Source organism: Camelus dromedarius, chromosome 14 (assembly GCF_036321535.1).
Source record: "Camelus dromedarius isolate mCamDro1 chromosome 14, mCamDro1.pat, whole genome shotgun sequence".
Lineage (NCBI taxonomy): Eukaryota > Metazoa > Chordata > Mammalia > Artiodactyla > Camelidae > Camelus > Camelus dromedarius.
Window position 1 is genome coordinate 42,073,505 of NC_087449.1, and position 21,257 is coordinate 42,094,761.

The 21,257-nt window shown below is 48.3% G+C and overlaps 1 protein-coding gene across 2 annotated transcripts in view; it reads right to left on the minus strand.

Annotated features, from left to right (window-relative positions):
* Nucleotides 1–9,618: 9,618 nt before the first annotated feature.
* The window catches only part of NFYC (nuclear transcription factor Y subunit gamma), a 29,259-nt gene continuing 17,620 nt past the window's right edge, over nucleotides 9,619–21,257 (minus strand). The window contains exons 5-9 of one of the 2 annotated variants that reach the window (XM_064493693.1): nucleotides 20,825–20,998; nucleotides 17,502–17,660; nucleotides 14,318–14,425; nucleotides 11,794–11,853; nucleotides 9,619–10,839 (exon numbers count right to left, since the gene is read on the minus strand). In XM_064493693.1, coding sequence (XP_064349763.1) covers nucleotides 10,408–10,839; nucleotides 11,794–11,853; nucleotides 14,318–14,425; nucleotides 17,502–17,660; nucleotides 20,825–20,998 — 933 coding nt within the window. In that variant the 3' untranslated portion in view covers nucleotides 9,619–10,407. The remainder of the gene's footprint in view (nucleotides 10,840–11,793; nucleotides 11,854–14,317; nucleotides 14,426–17,501; nucleotides 17,661–20,824; nucleotides 20,999–21,257) is intronic. The other variant, XM_064493694.1, reaches the window with a different exon arrangement.

The following is a 21,257-nucleotide window of genomic DNA, read 5'->3' on the forward strand; positions in this document are numbered from 1 at the left end:
CCCCAGGGTGAAGCGCTTCCGCAGCAAACTCTTCCCGGTTCCTCCGGGAGGATCTCGGGGGACGGAGCCGAGCGGGAGGGGCGGGAGCGGGGGCGGGAAGGCGAGCTCGATTCTCAGCTGTCAGCAAAGGCAGCATTGATCTGCTGAGCGCCGGCGGGGGAGGGAGGGAGGGAAGCAGTGCAGCCAGCGGGCAGGGAAGGGGCTGCAGGGACCTGGGGGCCCCCAAGCTGGGCTTGGCAGCAGGCCCACACCCCGACCCTAACAGTGACCCCCTTTCCCTCTGCATAGCAAGGGCTGCATTCTCGGGTCTGACCTGAATCTCTCTCGCCACTTCTGGCTCCAGGTGCACCCAGGGACAGAGCCTGGGGCCCCTGTGCAGGTTGTGCCTGGTCTTTACTAGTACCTGGGCGAAGTTTCTGGACCCCAGGGCCCAGCTATGGATGCAATGCTGGGGCTGGGTTAACCCATCCTCTCCCTGTGAGCTGGAGCTAGCACCCCTCAGCTATGCAGCACTGCCCTCCCAGACTCTCTAGGACTACCTGACTGGGCTTCCTCCATCGGGGGTCCTGGTGGGTGGGGCTAAGGTCTGGGAACTTGAATGGTGGGAAGGAAAGCAGTTGCAAGGGTGTTTCTTGGGAGTGTTTTTGAGGTTCTTCTGTGGTAGAAAAGGCCCTTGAACACAGGTTGCCCTTTTCATCACCCAAGATATCTGAAATTGGGTCTGTTCTGGGGAAGCTGGATATTCAAGCTCAGCATCACCTTTGGACCCGATGCCTCTCTTACCATTTGGAGGACGGCAAAAGTCCCTTCCTCTCCTTGTAAGGAGCCCTCACTGCAGGGAGAGGGTCTCTCATCATCTTTCCTCACTCCAGTGCCAGATGACCCCCTCAAAGGCAGCAGGAGGAAGAAAGAGACTATGGATGCAGCAGAGGGATGGCAGATCTCAGAGGGGAGTTTCATAGGGCACAGATGTCTTTCTCCTGCAGATGTATGTGTAATGGAGGGATAGGCCCACTGTTTTTTTAAAACGGAGAGTCGTGTCCTCGTGGAACTCTTCCTAAGGGGTGGGGGGATGGGACAATGGTCCTAGGAGGATGTAAGCAATGTTTAGTTGAGGGGTGTGTGTGTGTGTGTGTGTGTGTGTGTGCGCGCGCGCGTGCATGGGAAAGTGGAGGAGGCAAAGGAGAAAGTCCAGTTCAGACAAGACAGGTGGCTACTCTGAGGGTCACCCTGCGGCCTTCCTGCCCCATCCGGATTCCCAGGACATTACCATGACCGGGAGGAAGGCCTTTCCCCACTGCAGCCTTTAGTGACTAAGACACTTTTCTGAGCACACAGCTGTCTCAGGCTCTCTCAGTCTGTCTCCCTGCTGGAGGTTGGGGGTAGGGGGGTGTAGGAGCTGTGGTTTCCCACCCTCCTCCCTCCCTCTCTCCCACCTGTTCCCTTTACCCCACCCTCAGCAGCTTCCTTCCCACCACCCAGCTCCCACATCTCTCCCTGGTAACACTGCCAAGGAAATGTCCCACTCTGCCCTGACTCAATCACTGTCCCACCTGGGCAAGTCCGTTCCCATTCTCCACTCTGGGCTTGTTTCCCCATCTGTCCACAAGAAGTGGGCAGGGCTCCAGGGTCCCCTGTAATCCATCACTGTCACTCTCATCCATCAATGGAGCAAGTATTGATTGAGAAGAAGGGTAGGGAAGGAGGGAGCTCCCATTTGCTGATCACCAACTGTGTGCCTCTTCTGGGATCCAGAGCAGCCGTTTTCATGTGAGAAAGCTGAGACTCAGAGAGGTTCAGGGACTCATCTAAGGACAAACAGCCAGTATTCAGAACTGCCTGTGACCCATCCTCTCCCCTGGCTGGTGCCTATGTACTGGGCACTGGGTCCTGGGATCAGGGCTGTGGGCTGAGGGGAACCATAGATGGTCCAATCTTTGTTTTCTAGGACTTATTCCTGCCAGGAGTGGAGACTCCCAAGTCTGAAAGGGTTGAGGTCTAGTAGTGGCTGGGACCTCAGTCCCTGGAGCCAGGTTCAAGCCTGTCATTGACTGGAACAGCCACCCTGCCAGTGTGACTTTAGGTCAACCAAAGGCGCAGATTCCTTCCTTGGAGTGGAAAGAGGGTTATAAGTCAGAGGTTTTCAGACCTTACCAGCAATGGAATCCTTTTTACAGACAGAATCTTTTTTTTTTTATTTTGTTTTTTTACTGAAGTGTAGTTGATTTACAATGTTAGTTTCAGGTCTACAGCAAAGCAATTCGGTTATACATATACATACTTTTTTTTCCATTTCTTTCCATTATATGTTATTATAAAAAACTGAATATATTTCCCTGTGCTATACAGTAGGTTACAGACTGACTCTTAAGTCTGCATTGAAGCAGAAGTATTCTGGTTGAATTGGGGTGAGGGGATCAAGGCTCCACCCACCACACCCCCTCCTCTTTCCTCTCCATAACTCAGAGGCCCTTTGAGTATTCCTACAGCTCTAAGTGTTGCTAGACGTCAGATGAGGGGAAGTCTCCACTGGCTATGGCAGAGGGAGACTTCTTGGGGACAGGGGTCAGGAGGACTTGGAGAGGTGCAGAGAAGTGCAACCAGTAACGCCTGCAGCTGCCAAGAATGAGGCCCAGGCTAAATACTAAGCCTTGTGTAGGGTGCCGTACCTGCATGGTCTATTTCAGCATCCCAGTAAAACCTTCTGAGGTAATACTGCTCACCTCCATTTTACAGAAGAGAAGACTGAGGCTCAGTGAAGAGATTTGCCTAGTATTGCTGTTTACCCCTGTGCTGTAGTGAATGTGTGTGTGTGTAGGTGGGGTGTGGGGATGGTGGGATGTTACAGAGCTTGGGGAGGAAGAGCAAGGTTGACAAGGGGGACACAGGGAACCTTGAGTGCTGTGGTGATGGGCCTAATTTGGCCTGATAAGAAACAGGGAGCCTGGCCAGGGCTGAGCCTGGGTGTGCTGCAGAGGCTCAGGCTCTGTAGGAGAGAGCTCAGGATGGGGGGAGTTGGAGGCACCAGTACCCAGAGAGGTCGGCAGTGCTGGGGGTGGGGGGTACAGAAAGAACACTCAGCAACAGTTCATGTCTGGACTTCCTGGCTCTACCTTTGGACTAGCTGGTGACCTTGGTCACTGCATCTCTGCCCCACCTTTCCCGGCTATCAGTAGGACTGAATACAATAATGCAAGAAAAAGTTATGACCATGCAGGGAGCTGTACAGAGTGACCCATTGACCTTGCCACTCCTCAGGTGTTTGGGAGATACTGTGAGAATTCCCTAGTTCTAGCAGCTCTTCTCCATGTGGGAAGTCTTCCTAGTAGGAGGGGATTAGAGTAGAGGGTGCTTGCAGGGTGATGTCACCACATGCATTATGTACCTCTAGGGATCCACCTCTACGGAGAACTGGACGAGGAAGTAAGAAAGATCAGGCCTGCTTCCTTTTCCCAGTGAGGCCAGAGAGGACAAGAGGCTGAGGCCACCTGGCAGGTAGAGATGCAAAAGGGGTGCAGATCTGGGTGTGCTACTGAACTGCTCCTGCTCAGACCCTGCTGGATTTCTGGGCTGGTCAGCTCAGAGCCACAGGAAGTAGAAAGGGAGCAGGGTCACTGAGCTCAGCAAAAGTGAACCTCAACTGATCCTCCGGGCTGGAGGGGGGCCCACATGGAGGAGATATTGAGAGGGAAGTGGGTGTGGAAATGAAGGTCAAAGCCATCCCTTCTTGCATGGCATCTCCTTTGCCTTCAAGATTCTTCCTCCATGACCCCAACTCCTGGAAGACCATGCAGAAGGCAGTATTACTGCAGCCCTGCGGGCAGGCTCTGTGTTCTTAGAGAGAGCCACTGGGACAGTGGAGTTCATTGGAAAATGAGGAGGAAGGACTTTTCTGAGCTGCTGAGAGTGCAGTGGAAAAAAGCTTCCCTTTTCTCGCTCCCATGGTCAGAGAAACTTGGACAAGGATTCAGGGAGGGAGGTGATGTGAGTGGGAGGGACTGCAGATTGAGTGTCAGGGAAGGGGGCTCATAAAAGAGATGGGACTTGGTAAGGGAGATAGAGGCTCAGAGAGGAGGCTCTGAAGGGAGGTTAGAGGCTCAGTGACAGGGATGGGAGGCTTAGAGAGCAGGACTTCCAGGTCAAACTTGATCAAACATTAGAGTCCCTCCTCCTTAAAAGAGTAGATATACAAGATAAATCCTGCATAATTAAAAACAAAAACAAATGCACATATCCAAGCTCAAAAGCAAGAATGAGAAATCTCTCAGGGCCAAAAATGAGGAGGAATTCCAGTGGAGAGCAGGAGTTGTGGCTGTACCTCTGAGGAGGGGTTCAGCATTCCAGCTGAGTGGGAAATATACTTGCAGACCTCACTAGTGGCAGGGGCTAGGAGAAGCCCCCTGCTTAAAGCTTGGCCTGGGAAAGTGCTGCCTGCCATAAACAGGACTAAAATATCTCTGCCTCCTAGCCACCTGGTTCTGGCTTTGGGTAGAAAGAGTACCCATATGACTAGAACTCCTTAAGCCTGTCCACTTGGGGTGTGGACTCAGGATCTGATACTCATGCCATGCAAAAATCCCAAGTCAAGACACTTATATAATTGCTAGTTTGGGGCTGGTGCACTTCCATATGTTTTGGGCAGATACAGCTGAGAAATCATCCCTTAGGGTGGCCTCCATATCCCAGGGTATAGTCAAGAAAAGGTGTTGAAAATAACTATCTCAAGGATAAACTTCACAACATATAAGAAATACAGTATCTTGAAAGACACCTCTCTTATGGGGGGATTCATACTCAAAGACCTAGAGATAATGGAGCGATCTGAAAGGAAGTTTAATATAGTTAAAATTTTCAAGAAGATAGAGGAAGGACTAGCATCTATAAAAAAAAAAAAGAGCAGAAAGATATCAAACAGAAACACATAGCAGATATTAACAGAACTATCTAGAAATTTTAGAAATGATAATTAAAGTCACTGACATTGAAAAAAAAATCAGTAGATGGGTTAGGAGAGTAGATACAGCTGAAGAGAGAATAAGTGAATTGGAAGCTAGAACTGAGGAAATCCTACAGAATGAAGCACAGAACAATAAAGAGATTAAACATATGAAAGAAAAGAGACAAAGATGATTGAATGAGAAACTCCAGCATATATATTATTACTTCCAGAAAAAAGATACTGGAAAGAGTGACTGAGCTCTTTCCAGAAATAAGATGTGAATTTCTAGATTTTAAAAAAGCCCACAGACTGCCTAGTAAGATATCTTTAAAAACAAAACAAAGCTACAACTAGACACCTTGTAGCCAAAGTGAAGACTATCAAGAATAAAAGGAAATTCTAAAAGCCACCAGAGAAAAAAGATAGCTTGTCTACAAAGGTCCAATAATTGAATTGACAGTAAGCATCTCGTCAGCAACAACAGATGCCAAAAGACAATGGAATAGTATTTTCAGAGTGCTCAGGGCAGAAAATTGTGTGAACATAGAATTTCATGCATTGCCAAACTGTCATTTAAATAGAGGGCAAAATAAAGACATTTTGACACATGCAAGATCTGAAAAAGCTTCTGCCCCACAGACCTTCACTGAAAGAGACAGGCACAAGGGCTTGGGAGCTGGACAGGGCTCGGGCCTGCGGAGGGAGGCTGGGCTCGGATTCAGACCTCTCCTCAGCACCAGCCAGCCTGAGGTGCTCAGCCCAGCCTGGCCCAGCCAGGGCCCAGCTCAGGTTTTCCCCTCCTGAGTGCCAGCCTTGCTGTCCTATCCCTTCTTCCTGGGCCAGGGTAGCAGCCCAGCACCCAAACTGGGGATTAACACTGCCAGCCTGGCTCAGAGGGCCTTGAGGAGGCCATGCCAACTCATGTGACCAGGCACTTGCCCTCCACCCTGGGGCCCTCTCCTTCTTACAGAGGCCTACAGATGGCCTGAGCAATGGGACCTAAAACTAGGTCCCTACCCAGGAGTTGGGGGTGGGGGTGGGGCAGAGATTTTCTTTCTCTGTGAGAAAAGAATCACTTATCAGAGGGGACAAGTCCAATGGGGCTGAGCTGGCTGGGACAGGAGGCTTCTGGGAGCATCTGGCTCCACTCAACCAGCTGGTGCCCTTGGGTAAATTTCTTAACTTCTCTGAGCCTCTGTTTCTTACTAATAAAATGAGAATACCTGCTTCATGAGGATGTAAAGATGAAATAAGATAATCCACTTAGATATCAAGTTTTAGATATATTTCCCTACACAGAAATTTCTTGAAATAATCTCCATCAGATACCCCTGCCTAGTATCTTCAGTGCTCAGTAGAAAATTTTTACCCAGAGAAAAGTGAGGGAGAGCCAATGAGCAGAGTTAGGAATGTGTGCAGTGTAGGAGGCCCTGTCTTCAGGGAAGGGTTCGTGTTTGTTCACTCACTCATCAGTTACAGTTATTCTCGTGGTGCCAGGCCCTGCGCTGGGCACTGGAGGCACAGAGACAGACCTGAACTGGAGGTCAGGACCATCGGGAGGAAGATAGCCCAAACCAGGAAGTTCTAACAGACTGATAGGGGTTTCTTCAGAGCCTAACTTGTCTTGTGTTTGTTGTCTATCTCTCCCCTCCCTACTCCCACCTCTCCCCTTGCTCCCACCCCAACATAAGCTCCATGATAGCACAAACCTCATCTGGCTTGTTTTCATCTGTCTTCACAATGTCCAGAACAATATCTGAAACACAGAAAGTGCCAAGGAAATCTTTGTGGAATGACGGTATATGAGCACAGTTAACAGAGGCTGTGGAAGTTGCTATGAGATCATTGAAGAGGTCTCCACTAACTCTGCCCTAGGAGTTAGAAGTTTCTCAGCAAGGGCCATTTAAATTGGGCCTTGATGGATGTATAGGAGATCAATAAGTGGAAAAGGAAGTAAAAAGACATTCCAGGCATTGGGACCAGTACTTCTGAAAACATGGAGGGGAGTTCAGGGACCAGTGAATAAATGAGTGTGACAGGAGTGTAGACTGCATGATAGAGAAGCATGGAAAGACATAAAGCTGGGGAGATAGGAAGGTCCTTGAATGAACTAGGTCTGTCACAAAGTCCTTATTAAAATCTAACCACCTACCCTGATGTAAGTACTCTGGATAGTTTCCAGCCCTCACCATTGCCCTAGGGAAGTTCCTCCCTTCGAAAGTTAAGGGTTTTATCAGGAAGGGGGTTAAGGATCTAGTATCCATTGAGAAAGGGGTAGACATATCCCTATAGTTCCTAGTGTTGTCTCAAGTTAGGATCAGTGGGACAGGACACCCCCCAGATTTGGGTGAGTGCTACATGCTGCCCCCTTGTGGCCTCAGCAGAATTAAGCAAGGCAGCCAGTCAGGTAGGTGGTCTGTTCATAATCCCAGGGGCCTCCAGTCTCCAGCATCACCCTCTGGGAGTTATCCTAACCATCAGCTGTCCAGAGACCAGATCCAATTGCTTTATTCCACATATACTCAAGGATGGGCCAATGGGTTTGAAGAGGCAGAACCAGTTCGTATTTAGTAAAGCAGACATTTCATATGTAGTAAAAGCCTTGTTACACACACACACACACACACACACACACACACACACACACACCCATGCCTATTCATGGAGTGACCTTGGGCAAGTCACTGCACTTCACTGGGCTGCCTATGTCTTCATCCATAACACAGGGATCACGATCCCTCTTCCTGTCTCCCCTGCAGGGTCACCGTGAAGATCATCCATCGGGAGGACGGATGCTGCAAGTGCTAGGAAAAATGTTTAAAGAGTGCTCCGGATGTAAGGGGATCGCGCTGGGTATTAGATAGGGGCTGTCTTGGGCTGCACCAAAGTGTTGTTTACACTCGCATGGGCCCTGCTGCCGGGGAAATTTAAAGGGAACGTGCTCAGTAAGAGAGCCAAAACATCTCCAAAAGAAGAATGGAAATCTGTGGGAAAATGGAGATCCATTGACTGGTCTGAAATTCCAATTACGCTTGGGTTTTCAGGAACGAGCTGAAGAGCAGCAAGGCGGGACAGTACAGTGGCCTCAATATGAGGGGTTAGCCAGGAAATGAAACAGCTGAGCTGCCTTCTCTGAGCCCAGCATCCCTTCCGGGTGCTTGGTATGCTCTTGTTCTCACTAGCTCTCTTGCATCCTCTCCACGTGGGGCTGGGTACACGCTATCAGTGAATTACCTGCGTGGCTCACTGAGATGTGTTTGGGTACAGGACAGTGGGAAAGGCCAGATGATCCCCTTCAGAGTGAAGTCCAGGGCTAGAATAAAGACCTGGACACAGGAGGGGCACGAAACTTGGGAGTAAGAAGACCATGCTGCTGCCCCTCACTCATGCGGACAGACCTACTGACTTCTCATAGTGACAGTATTACCTGCTTCACCTACCTTGATGACACTGGAGGGGGTACCTGTATCCAAAAGCTTACAGCTAGGAAAATCTTTGCTTTTGTAAAAGGATGTTATTTTCCTTCCTTTTATAGTGTGAATCTCTTACCTGGTCCCATTTCTTTTTGCTTTGGTGGCCAGGAAGCTCAGGATCAAATGTGAAACCTAATTTTAACAACTATGTAGATCTTTACGGTCAGATTATTTGTTGTTTTTGATGATCCTGATTTTCTACTCACTTATATTCTTCCTAATTCTAATTTATCATATTTTATTATTTCACTGTGTATGTTTTCAATGCAAGCCACCTTTTTTGTGTGTGTGTGAAGTAAGGTACACTTAGGTAAATAACTCACAATGAAATAGATGACATAGCTGTCCAAGTGCTTACCATGGTTGACAGTGGGGGATATCTGCTGAGGGAATTATAAGGGCACCAGGGTCAGACTTCAAATCATCTAATATTAAAGCCTCTCCCCTATCCTCACCTCACCCCATAGTCCCCAAGAAGGGAGTTGCCAAGGTTTTCTGACATACTACTGTCAGAAAAATTAATACTTCTCCTGGCACCCAGTTCTCTGCTCTTCCCATGACTACAGGCCTCACTCTAGCTGTAGAAATGACATGGGGAAGGGAAGAAAGACGCCTCCTCACTGGCCTCTATGGCCAACACAGGCCAATGAAGAAGGAACGCTCTTTCTATTCTCCCTACATTGATTAACAGGAAGCAGGCCCTGGCTGTAGACCCCTTCAGACCTGCTGGCTGACGAGGGACCTGGGCTGTCCTCTGCTGCAGAGGCTCTGCCTTGGTAATGGGCATGGCCGCAGCAGGCAGCTCAGAGTGCCCACCTGTGCCAAGGCAGGAGTGGAGGGATTTACTCGAGTCCTTGCTTGAAGGACAGAGATAATTTTCTCCATGAGAGATGCTCTCTTGACCCTCAGCCAAGAAGGACACAGGCTAAATCTGGCCCATGTGTCATAGGCAGTTCAGGAAGTAAGGCAACAGGCAACTGAGCAGCAAACAGATTCTGATGAAGTTCATTTTTTACATCAGCTGAAGACCCCAATTTGAATCGGATATGCAGCTTAAGTCCCCTTAGCTTCGAACATCCCCTCCTCACAAGGGTCACCCTCCTTCCTTCACAGACACCCAACTTAAGGGCAGACAAATCTTACCAAGCCTTTCCCAAACAAAGTGGCCCCATGAATGCCGCCAGACACAGAAACCCAGACTCTAAATTACCTAAAATGAGATTTATTGCATTTCATGCAGTCTGAAGTCCATGCAGCAAAGGAGACTAGCACAATTTTTAATGCTTTTAAAAAGAAAATTAAAAAGTGGGGGAAGGTGGGAGAAAATGCACAAAGTTCTAGTCTCCTTGGGTCCCTGGGAGAGAAGGATTTGGAAATCAATCTATCTGCTCACCACGGCAAATGAGTTCATCTCTTAAATGCAAGGAATGTTTCCATGGCCTCTGGATACAAATCCATGGAGCTCCCGGGCAAGAAGAGCAGGGGCATGGGGAGAGGAGCACTAGTGGAAAAGAAGCTACACACAGTCGCCGAATTTAATCTGAGGGCAGAGGAAGGTGGTAAATCCTGGGGTAGCAGCTGTTCTAAGAGTCAAGAGATCACATACACCCCTGAGGAAACAGATTTGCTCCTAAAAGAAGTGGCAGTAAGAACCAAAAAATAAAAACAAAAGAAATACGTCTTCAACCACACACTTCGAGAAAATGCCATAAATATGTTATTTAATATTTTCATTTTATAGCATTGGACACACAGCTCAACATACTGAAATACTGATTCCTTGGAGAAAAAAATGGGGAAAAAGGAAATAAAAAATATTGCATCTTTCTGTTGGAGAATCTTGGCCCCCAGGCGTGGGGCGTAGTGCACCAGTGTCCTAGCCTGCAGGAGGCGCTGAGGTCGGCAGGGTCCTCTGGGGAGGGAGGCTGTGCCCATCGCCCGGGGCTGTATGGCAAAAATTGTGTTGGGTGTCCTTGGCCTTGCCAGCTCAGGCCCTCAGTCGCCGGTCACCTGGGGGGCCTGCCCGTCGGAGGGCTGGTTGGCTGACTGGATGAACATGGGTTGGGCGAGGTCCTGGCCGGCAGGCATGGTGACTTGCTGGATCTGGTAGAGCTGCTGCGAGGGGTGGAGAGGAGAGAGTGAGGTCATCCCTGGGAGAGGGGCATGCAGCTCCCTATGGGCCTCGAGTTGGCTGGGGGCCCCGGATACCTCAACCACCACCCACTGCAAGGCATCGGAGGGAGGAGGGGATGTGGAGCTCTGCTGGGGTTGGGAACAGCAGACACAGGAGGCACCAGCCCGGTGTGAGGGGGTATGTGTGGTGGGTGGGGAAGAGGTGCAGGGAGTTGCATTTCCTGTGGCTTTCACTTCTCTGGGCTCTGCCTCTCCCGTTAGCTCAGAGCCTCGAGCTTGCTGCACGCTGTTCCTCTGTGACAAACACAAGCAATTTGAACCACTGTACCAGCAGCTTGGAAGTCAGCATTTCCCCAACTCTTAGTAATCCTCCCTGGCAGGGGCAGCAGGGATTACCCCCTCCTCCTCTCCTCAGAATATCTGGCTCGGGCTGAGGCTACACTGCAGCTGCATCTCCTGCATGGGCCCTGATGGGGAGGAAGTCACGGGATTAAACGCAACAGCCAAGACCCATGAAGGGTGGAGAAGATGCAAACATAGCCACTACGGAAGGTCAGGGCCAACAGGACACTGATTCCTCAGGTATTTCCAAAAGAAACCAAAAGCTAAGACCCCTGCCACAGGAGCCCTGGCACGTGAGCCTCACAGCTGGTGCTGGCAGAAGCCAGGGCTGGGTCCTCATGCCAGCTCCTCTCCTTTCTGGGCAGCGGAGAAAAAGCTTAGGTATGTCATCCTATCACGTCCTCAGGGGTCTCTGGGACCACAGCGTGAAGGGAAAGGTGGAGGGAAAAGGGAAGATTCCTTCCTCACGTGAGTTTAGAATGACTGATTTCGAGGCACCAAGAGGGATTGAGAGGTCACATGTTCTCTGCATTTCAACTAGTCCACGCAATTAAAAGGCAGCATACAGAAAAGCTGATCTTAGAGGGGCAAACAGGAGGCCTGCAGGATAGTCCTGGTTCTGCAGTGAACAGCCGAGTGGGCAGACAAGGCATGTCCCACCTCTAGGGCTCAGATCACTCATCTGTAAAATGGGGGCTGGGCCTATATAATGTCCAAGAGTATTTTCAGCTCCCACAAGTCTTTAAATCTAGAAGATAGGCAAGACTGTTCTTGTTTGAACAATCTCTTGTCTACTCACTGTTAACACATGTTGGGACAGTTGCCCTAACCATCCAAACCCACTGATATCACCCGCTACCCACCCTCCCACAACTCACCCTGTCCCTGCCCAGGCTGGTGTCCTACCTGTCCATCCGTGAACTGGCTGAACTGCTGCTGTCCTTGCTGGACTTCTGTCTGTGTGATCTACAGGAATCAAGATGGCAAAGTAGGCAGATCAGCTGCAGGGTCTGGTCCACTAGTCCACCAGCCCCCCACCCAGAAAAGGGTCGTGAAGATCAAATGGACAATGGTATAAAGTGCCCAGCGTAAGGCTGGCCACAGAAAAGGTGCTTGATGAGTAAAAGGAAAGCAAGGGCCCCTCCCCATCCACTAGGCTACTCAGAGCTGGCACTACAGAGAAGGCCCTGGAGCAAGCAATATTTCAATTTCCATAACCATCTCTCTTAATGTCCACTGCACCCCCATTCCCCAAACCTCCTCACTGCAAGGTATTTCTGGGGCCTGAGGCTCAAGTCAAACAAAAACACCTAGATCCTAGGTGCTGTCATGACAGGGTATAACATTCACAGTTTAAGCAGAAATTCTGAGTCTGCCTTTCAAGCAGTGAAGGCAGATTGCAAAACACTGGGCAAAGTGGTGAGTGGTCCCTTTCATTCTTGGAAGGTGGGTTCCAAACCAAAACTGTATCACTCAGATCATCTGACTGGAATATAAAACACCTTGGGAGGAGGACCGCCTTGGCCCTGGAAGCCCTTGTGGCAAACCTATGAAGAACTTTTTCCAAGAGAGGCCACGTGCAGTCCTCTGGGCCAAGAAGAAGTTGGGGTAAATATTTATCACACAGACTTAAAATCTTATGTGGGGATTTTAAATACATTTTGAAAGAAATTTACTGACACAGAGAACTATATCACACAATGCCAGTTGCTGGAGACAGCTTGGTAGACTAGAAAAAGGACTGAAAAGGGTTTGTGTGCAAGTATGTTATCTACAGAACATTTGACTGGCTAATGTCCTGTGTACCTTCTCCTGGAATTGTCACAGCCAACGTGCAAGGTAAGGACTGTCCTCTCGAGTGTCCTCACAATGGCCAAGAACAACCTGTCAGGCCTACCCATGAGGCTCTGAGGAGCAGTAAGGGGACAGGTATGAAAGGGCTTCATGAGGGTTCCTTACTAGTGGTCCTTGTTTTGAGTCTTTCTCCTCCCACCGGCCTATAAGCTGCTTGAGGGCAGGAGCTAAGTTCCGTCTTTCCATCTCCCAGTGCAAAGTAAGTACTAAAGAAATATCTGCAGAATAAATGAAAAATCCCAAGACAGACGGAAAATACTCCTCACAGATGAGGTTAATTGTGCCCTGTGGACAGGTGCCCTTCAAATCAGCTAAGAAGACAGTTTCATTTATCTTTAAATTCCACTTATATAGTATTCAGTATTCATTCCACAAACATTTACTGAGCAACTACTAAGTGCCCGGCTGTCACAATTACAATCTGCTGTTACTGTAGACCGACTGTCCTCGGGTGCCCTCTGCTTGCTTCTCTCCCTCCTCTCTGTGCACCCAACTCTATCCACTTCCTGGCTTTAATTTCTGGTCCCAAAACTGACCTCTGGGGAACCAAGAACTCTTCCTTCTCATTTCCTCCCACCCTAGGCCATAAAAAGATTTTGAATCTCAGGTAAGAATCTTACAAGTTAAAAAAAAAAAAAGAAAGAAAGAAAGAAAGAAAGAAAAAAAAGAGGGATACTAAAGGATGTGACTAGTCTTGAGATTTGATTCAGTGTTGGTGAGCCCCAAGGAAATTAGGGAAAAGCTCAAATCCTTATGTGAGCCAAGGAATGGATTTGGAGTGGGCCCTTTAATGATCCCAGAGACTACATGGAACTCAGAAGCCCTGCCTTTGGCTCATACCTCATGTTTTCCCAAATGAGATCTTTGGAGACCTGCTCTCCAAACTCAGCTCTGTCACCACTGTCAATAGATACATCACCAGAAATGCAACTGGGCCAGACAAGTCCAGCTCTTAAACGATTGCTGCTTTTTTTGGGTCTGAGGCAAAGGAATCCATTAACAATGCCTCCCCCTGTCCAGCATCCCCTGTCCCCTGCAAATAATGCCCACCTCCTCCAATCCCCAAGCCCAGGGAGGCAGCCCCCTCAGCACCCATGGCTCACAGCCCTCAATATCTTAGGGCATGAGAGGAAATGAGGGGTTTAGTCTCTGGTTAGGGGTGCATGAGAAGGTGGGGGTAAAATAAGCAGCTTTCCAAAGGGCAAAGGAGATGCTAGAACACAAGTTACTCAGGTTTTAAGATGGAAACTCAGCCTGACAATGAGGCAGTCTCTTGAAATGCTTCCTCTGGTCAGACATGCATACACACACATCAGGTGTTCTTCAAGCATCCTTGGGCCTTCCCTGCCTTGCATTTCTTTGTCCCTCGAGAACAAGATGGTCAGGGACACACTTGAAATCCAATTCTCAGATACACCCGATCTGTCCCGTGGGGTGCAGAACAGATGTGCAGGGTGTGGAGATGGCTCTCGCTGAAGGTGAAGTGGCGAGAGAGTTGTGTGCAGATCACTCCTCTCCAGTCAGAAGCCAGCTCCTGCTGGTCCCAACTCAAGCCCTGCATCTCAGCAGCACATACCTGTTGAGCATTGGTGGCAAGCGTCTGGATCTGTCCTTGCACAACCTGGGTGCCTGATACAGGCTGGGCTAAGCGAATATACTGCAGCTGGCCAGCATTCAGCTGCACCTATGACAGGAGCAGAGGCAAACAGACCACAGGAGATTGAATGCAACCTCAGATAGGCAAACTTTCCATGACAAGAACTGGTGATTGTCCACCACCCACCCCCTCCCACTTCTAAAGAAGCCGATCCTGTAAAGTTCCTTTTTAACAGAGATCAAAACAAGCAAAACCATAACATCCCTACCACACAAGTCACACAACACAAAAGAGAGTATGTTGAATGGACTTGGGGAAAAATTCCCAGAGAATCTTGTCACCTATGTGAGAATAACACGGACCCTCAACATTCACTGAGCTATCTGCTCACAGTTTATCTTGGGATTTTATGCCAAAGACTGTCTGATGTTATCAGAATACTTGTACCTTAAATGTGGGCCTTTCTCCCCTCTATCTCCACCTTCCCCACTCCAGTTCCCGGGATGGCTGATCTAATATTGAGAAGAACCCCAGCGTCCACCAGGAGCCCAAAGCAGACGGCTATTCCTTGGCACCACAGCCCGAGAACTGCCCAACCCCATGCTGCACATTTTGGAAGAAAAAGCTGGCCTGCTTTACCAACTCTGTCCCCAAGAGCCAGGACCAAAGGGGGTCTGTGAGACTTTTAGGATCCCTGGTGTTCAGCACTAGCTTCTGGCCAAACACCTCCCAAGGGGAAGCTGAATCAATAAACCTCTCACAGAAAACCCCATACAAAAATGCCCTTAGAGTCCCTCATGCTTAAGATTGCCTCAGATAATACAATAATACCACATGCTGCATTTAATTGTATGCTAAAAGCCTTAACTCAGGCTCTTAACGCTCCAGCGTACCATGAAAGTATTAGTGCTTCGAGTGTGGGGATGGGGAGAGGACCAAGGCAGTTACGCTACAACGTGAGAGGAACTGTGGCTCAGCAGAGAAAACAGTCAGCAGAGGACTGCAGACATTCACACTCTGGATGCAGGGGATGAAGGAAGCACCAGGTGGACAGCAGATTTGGTCTCTCTTTATATGGGGGTCCAGACACTGCCCACCCTGGCTGCCCCGTCTGCCTTTCTTGCAAGGGTGACCTTCTTGAGGGTAAGCGGCAAGTCATGCCCCTTTGTCCTGGGGAAAATGTTCCTCTTGTTGTCAAGAGCTAACTTCACAGCAGGTACTTTTACTTCCATGAGGAAAATATTGATAGGATGAAGCTCCTGCATGCAATGTGAAATCAAACTGCTTCTGTGAAACTCCAGCCTCATAGAGGACTTGAACCACCGATAAAAGACTGACACTAAAGTTCTTGGTAGACCATTCCACAATTGTCCTCTTAAGGCAAGATGGAGGGACACAAAATCTAAACCCATTAGGAATCTGGTTCAAAGGAGACAGGGCAAGATATTGCGACCTGTAGTCACTTCTTTCCTGAGAATATGCCAAGAGGAGCTACTAGGAAGTTGTGGTGCCAAACCTGAACTCTGCACTACATCCCATAATGCAGTTTCCAGGCAACAGACAGCTGGGTGGATGCTTGGGAAACCTCATCTGCTGAGACTGATGGTGGCTGGTCCCAGGAGTCACCAGAACTCCACCAAGGAACATGGGGTGAAAGACTGAACTCTTGTCCCAATAATGGGGGAAGGCGTACTGCCAGCCATAGGGATTGTACATTTCCCAGCTGGGAAGAGCTCTTTGCAGAAACTCAAATGTGACTGAAAAGCTGTGAGCCAAATAGTTCCAAGCAGCTCTTAGAAGTAAGCTCTTCTTTTAAGCTTAGGTTTAGACATCTGGTGATGCTCTGGCCCTTAGTCGTCTACCACGATGATAGGCCTGGGGACCCTCACAGCTTTTTAATGTTAGTTACAAAGTAAATAAGCCTATCCTTTGGGCTTTCAAAAGAGAAGCAAAGCTTCCTTCCTGAAGATCATCACTAACACGAGCATGGTGAGTTTAGAAATGCAGGTTCCTGTAGGAGGTATATAGTGAAGACCAGGTCCTGAATTCTACAGCAAATCTTCTGTGCCCTAGAGGCTTTAAAAGCTAAGTTGAAGTTACTGCAAAGTGGGAACTCTTCTCCCGCTTAGATGAACTTGTTTTGGTGCCTTCACATGCAAAAATGAGAACCATTCAAGAAAGGAGTCTTTGGTTGGTGGCTAAAACAGTGAGGCAAGGCATCTGGAATTGATGGGTATTTTGTGTATGTGTATGTGTACGTGTGCATGCACGTGCAGTGACAAGGAGAAGAGAGAAAGGGAGGGAGAGAAGGAGGGAAGGGTGGAGGGAAGAGGTGGGCAGAGAGAGAGATGAGAAGGAAAGAGACAGACAGAGAGAGAGAGAGAGAGGTACACACTCCACTTTCCCAAGCTTTCTCTTGGCTTATACTCTGTTAATAAGAATAGTTCCAAAAACAGAGTTGAGGATACTCTTTGAGCTTTTTTCAAAGAGGAAGTGGCAACCAAGTCCAAGTGAGTTTCTGTATCTGCCTACATTTCACTTACAATAGGAAGAGCAAGGGGCAGGAATAGGACTGCTCCATGTCACTCACTTTCCATATTTTTTGGGGAGGGCAAAATGATCAATAATATATAGATGGCAAGTGCTAAGACACTTTTTACAAAAGAACAAGTATAAGTAAAAAAGCCAACAAATCTAAGAAATGAAATCCCTCAAGGCACAAAGGAAGCAGCAGTCCACAGTGAAGGAATAGATAAGTTAAATGAAAGCCAGAAATACACTTTGCTGCAGGATCCACTGGGAACTGACTCATGAATATGCAACAAGTGTATTTATGGCTTTCTCTATACACCTCCCTCTTACTCTCTGCTAATCAAATAACGGGATTGCCTCATAGGACCTCTGTGCCTTGGCATGGGATAATGGTTACAAGGATTTCTCTGCGTAGGTGGAGTGAGGGGAAATTAAGAGGAGCTGCCCCACAGTGGTGAGCCTGAACCTGGATTAAAGGAAAGCAGTGAGTATACAGTGAAGCAAGTTGTGCTCTAAGGTAACGGGAATATAGGTTTACAAAAAAGCGTGTGTGTGTGTATACGAAATCTCTATTTCCTGCTAGAACGTTGAGCACAGCGCCACGCAGACCTTGAGGCAGGGCAGGGCTTACCGGGATCTGCTGAATCTCTCCTGTGTTGGTAATGATCTGCTGCATCACCTGCATCGTCTGTCCAGTGCCACTCTGCGCCTGCTGGGCTTGACCCTGCGGCTGGGCTTGGACAATCTGCACCTGCTGACCTTCTCCAACTTGCATGGTCACGGGTGTGGTCTGGAAGGAAGAGTTATGAGAAAGCTGACTGAACTCTGGCTCAGAGTTATTAGGCTTACCAAGGAGTGAATAACAAGCAGTTTACCAGGAGCCCCCCATGAATGCCTGAACTCATCTCAACACTGACAGTACTCAGCCTACAGAGTCCTTCAGGCTTAGAGCACTGCTAAAGTCACTCTCCAAAGTAAGACAGGAAAGAGAAACAGATTTTTAGGCTCAGAGTACAGGGTATTTGCCTAGGCCCCAAACATCTCTGTGGTTCAAATGATAGCCCCTTCAAGGCACATACAATACAAAAGAATCAAAAGCAACCATGATAACTTGCTTGAGACATGGCCAAAGTCAATCTGAAGCAGGTGAGTTTAGAGAACAAACTAAATGGAAAGTGGGGTGAGTATGGATTTACCAAGTTCAGGATCCTGGGCTCCTTCTCAGGCAAGAAAGACACTGTGAAAAAAATTCAGCTGCACACCAGTTTTCCCCCTATTCAAACAGCAAGTGACTTCAGCTCACACTGGCCGGCAGGCTGCTCTGGACCACAGCTCAGATTCCCACTGGAAAGGCAAAAACCCTTAAGACCTGGGCACTAAGACCTGGATTTTAACTGAGGCTATCCTAAATAACAGAATTTAATACAGCAATAATTATAAACTTCTAGAAACAGGAATCTTAGATTTAAGAAACTTCGGTCTAATGTACATGACTTAGAAGATTCTGTGTCTCACACACACACAGTGGACTGTAGTCCTATGGAACTTCCTACTCCTTTGAGACACAGTAGACTCATACTGTCAAAGGGGTCAGTCAGTCAATCACTTCTTTAAATCTCAGATGTGAGATGTGAGCTTTACAGAGCCCACTATATCTTGTTCATTTGGTGGTGGTGGGAGGGTGGGGCCTCTCAACTCTACCTGCACCCATCTCCCCACTTTGGGTATAAAGTAAGAACCACCTCATAAGATGACTCTGAGAGTCTCAGTGAATCATGGGCTCCCATTGATGTCACTGTTCCGCAGCTCTGTGTTTTGAATGTACAGCTCTCCTATGCATGTAAAGTTACAAAGGATGGAGATGTGTTCTGGGAACTAGAGATGAGATTCAAGGGATTATTAAGTAAGGAAAAATGACTACAAACTGGAGGAGGGGAGAGAAGAAAGATGACAGAAGGAAATACATGCAGTGGGCCAGGTCAACAGGAAATACCTTCCACTCTCACACCACAATTTTCAACTCAGCCTGTTCCCCAAACCTCCAGGAATGAAAGTTTCCAATTTTATGACAGAAAACACAGGATTCGCTTTACCAGAATACGCTTTTCTTCCAACTTTCCTATGTATGATCCTGCAAAAGATATCTGAATTCAACCTGAAGTAGCTATTACGACAGGTCCAAGGAGGCATACACAATACAAGGCCACCCTGAACCAGCAGGACGGCAAAACAACAGCTGGGAGATGCCGAGAGGAGCCAACTTCCCCGTCCTCACAAGCCTTATCAGCTCCAAGCTGAGCAAGTCTTGGGGTGGCAGAGAAGAGGATAGATGAAATTCTCGCTGACTAAAAAAAGATGCATACTGCCAACTCATCACTGTACTATACCAACTCTATTTCCGAGAGGATTTCCAAGGTATTTCTAAATCACTTCAGGAAAATGAAGGCTCATGTTAGCATAGCAGCTGTCAAATCACGTATGGCGTGCCCTGCTGTCAGGGCATGATGGCCATGAGTTTCTTAGGATGACCAGCCGATCAGAGCCAGCTCTTGGCAGACTCCCTTGAAGTCTGCCCTGTACAGGGATAAAGCCTCTGACAGGTAAAGCGCTCACCACTGCAGAAGCACGAGGGATAGCCAAAGAGGTCCCTCAGGCATCATGGTGCAGTGGACACCTTGAGGCAGAGACTGGGCTGTGGTCACCTCTAAACCCCTCCTGCCTAGCACTGTGTCTAGCAAAGAGCAAGCACTCATTAAATTTCTGCCATATGAATAAACAAATGAGCAGGGAATAAATACTAAAATCTACTCAATATTTAAATCCCAATTTTTTTACTTTAGGCAAACCCAGCTCCTTACTGGAATACTGAAGGCTGTCTAGGATGTGTCTTCTGCCTGTCTTCTCAGACTTGCCTAGATGTTCCCCTTTGCTGACTATACCCTCCCCTCCCACACTTCGTGTGCCGTTTCTCACCTCTGAGCCTTTGCTCGTGCCGTGTCCTCTCCTGGGAAAGCCCTCCTTCCCTGTTTATTTGATGCATTTCCATTGTTCCCTCCAAGACTCATATTATTCCCTTCAGGGAAGTTTCTCTGATGTCCTCTCCTACGACCTACCTCACATCTTTATTAGGACCCCTTCTGAAGGGCTGTCATAACACTTGCTATACAAACCCTAAGAGTATCTTACACTTCCCATTTGGCAAATGGTGTATGTAACTTTAAATATTTGTAGCTCCAACTAGACTGTGAATTCCTAAAAACAGTGACTGCTTTATTCATGCTTGTATCCCCAACACATAGCACTGGACTTTATTGACAGAGGATGCTCAATATTTGATGAATAAATAGATTAATGATTGACAGAGATTTTGAAGTAAGAGCTCAGAGAACAGTCCTCTGCAGCCTCTCATGATCCCCAACAAATGCGGATGTTACTACTTTCACAACAGTACTATTGAAAGAAAGAAGCTTCTGATTACTATTGTGAAAAGAGAAGGTCACTGGCACAAATCTGGTGGGACAGAAAAATGATGGGGAAAGGGGGAGGAGAGGAATGCAAGCTGGAAAAGATGTCTGATCTCCCCCTTAAAATTCCAATTCTGGTGGAGACACACAGACTGCAGTCATGGAGTCCGCTCAAAATACCTTCTACAGAAATGCCACTATTCTTCATGGGGGCATTACAGAGACTTTTTTCCTAAAAGTTTTTAGGGATCCTGGAAAATGTCATGTTCACTACATTTTCCTCATCTGACCCACAAGGAAACCAGGGCCCAGAGTGATTAGGTGACACGTCATCTCACGTTTGAGTGAATTTGGGGAAAAGCCCAGTCTCCAGAACTCAAATCCTGTGCTCCACAGTGATCTGACTGCCCCTCCGCCCTAGCCACACTCTTCCCATCCCAAACTAAGGAGTGCTGTCTTGCTGGGCAGGCAGCCTCGGCAGCTCACAGACCTGGCCCTGCTGAGGCTGTGCAATGATGATCTGCCCGGGCTGGATGGTGGTTGTGGAGCTGGTGGTCTGCTGGCCCTGCTGCTGTCCCTGGACTTGAACGGCAGTGGGCTGCTGAGCCAGCGTGAAGTAGTACTGGACAGGCTCGGCAGGAGTCACAGACTGGCGCACCTCCTCCTGTGGGGAAGAAGGAGAGGCAGGTAAGAGGGAAAGAACCGACTCAGCAGCCGCCACAGTGAATTTCCATTCTTCCCCCAAATGGGCTCTGTGCAGTTGCCTGCTGAATGCTGAGCTCTCCACATTTGAAGCCAAGGGAAAGTGGAATTTGAAGAGACCAGTTGTGCTAAATCAAACTAAAAATAACAGATTCCATAGGCTTCACAAAACATACAGCCAATTTTCTGAAGTACACTGTGCGATGACGAGTTGCAAATGG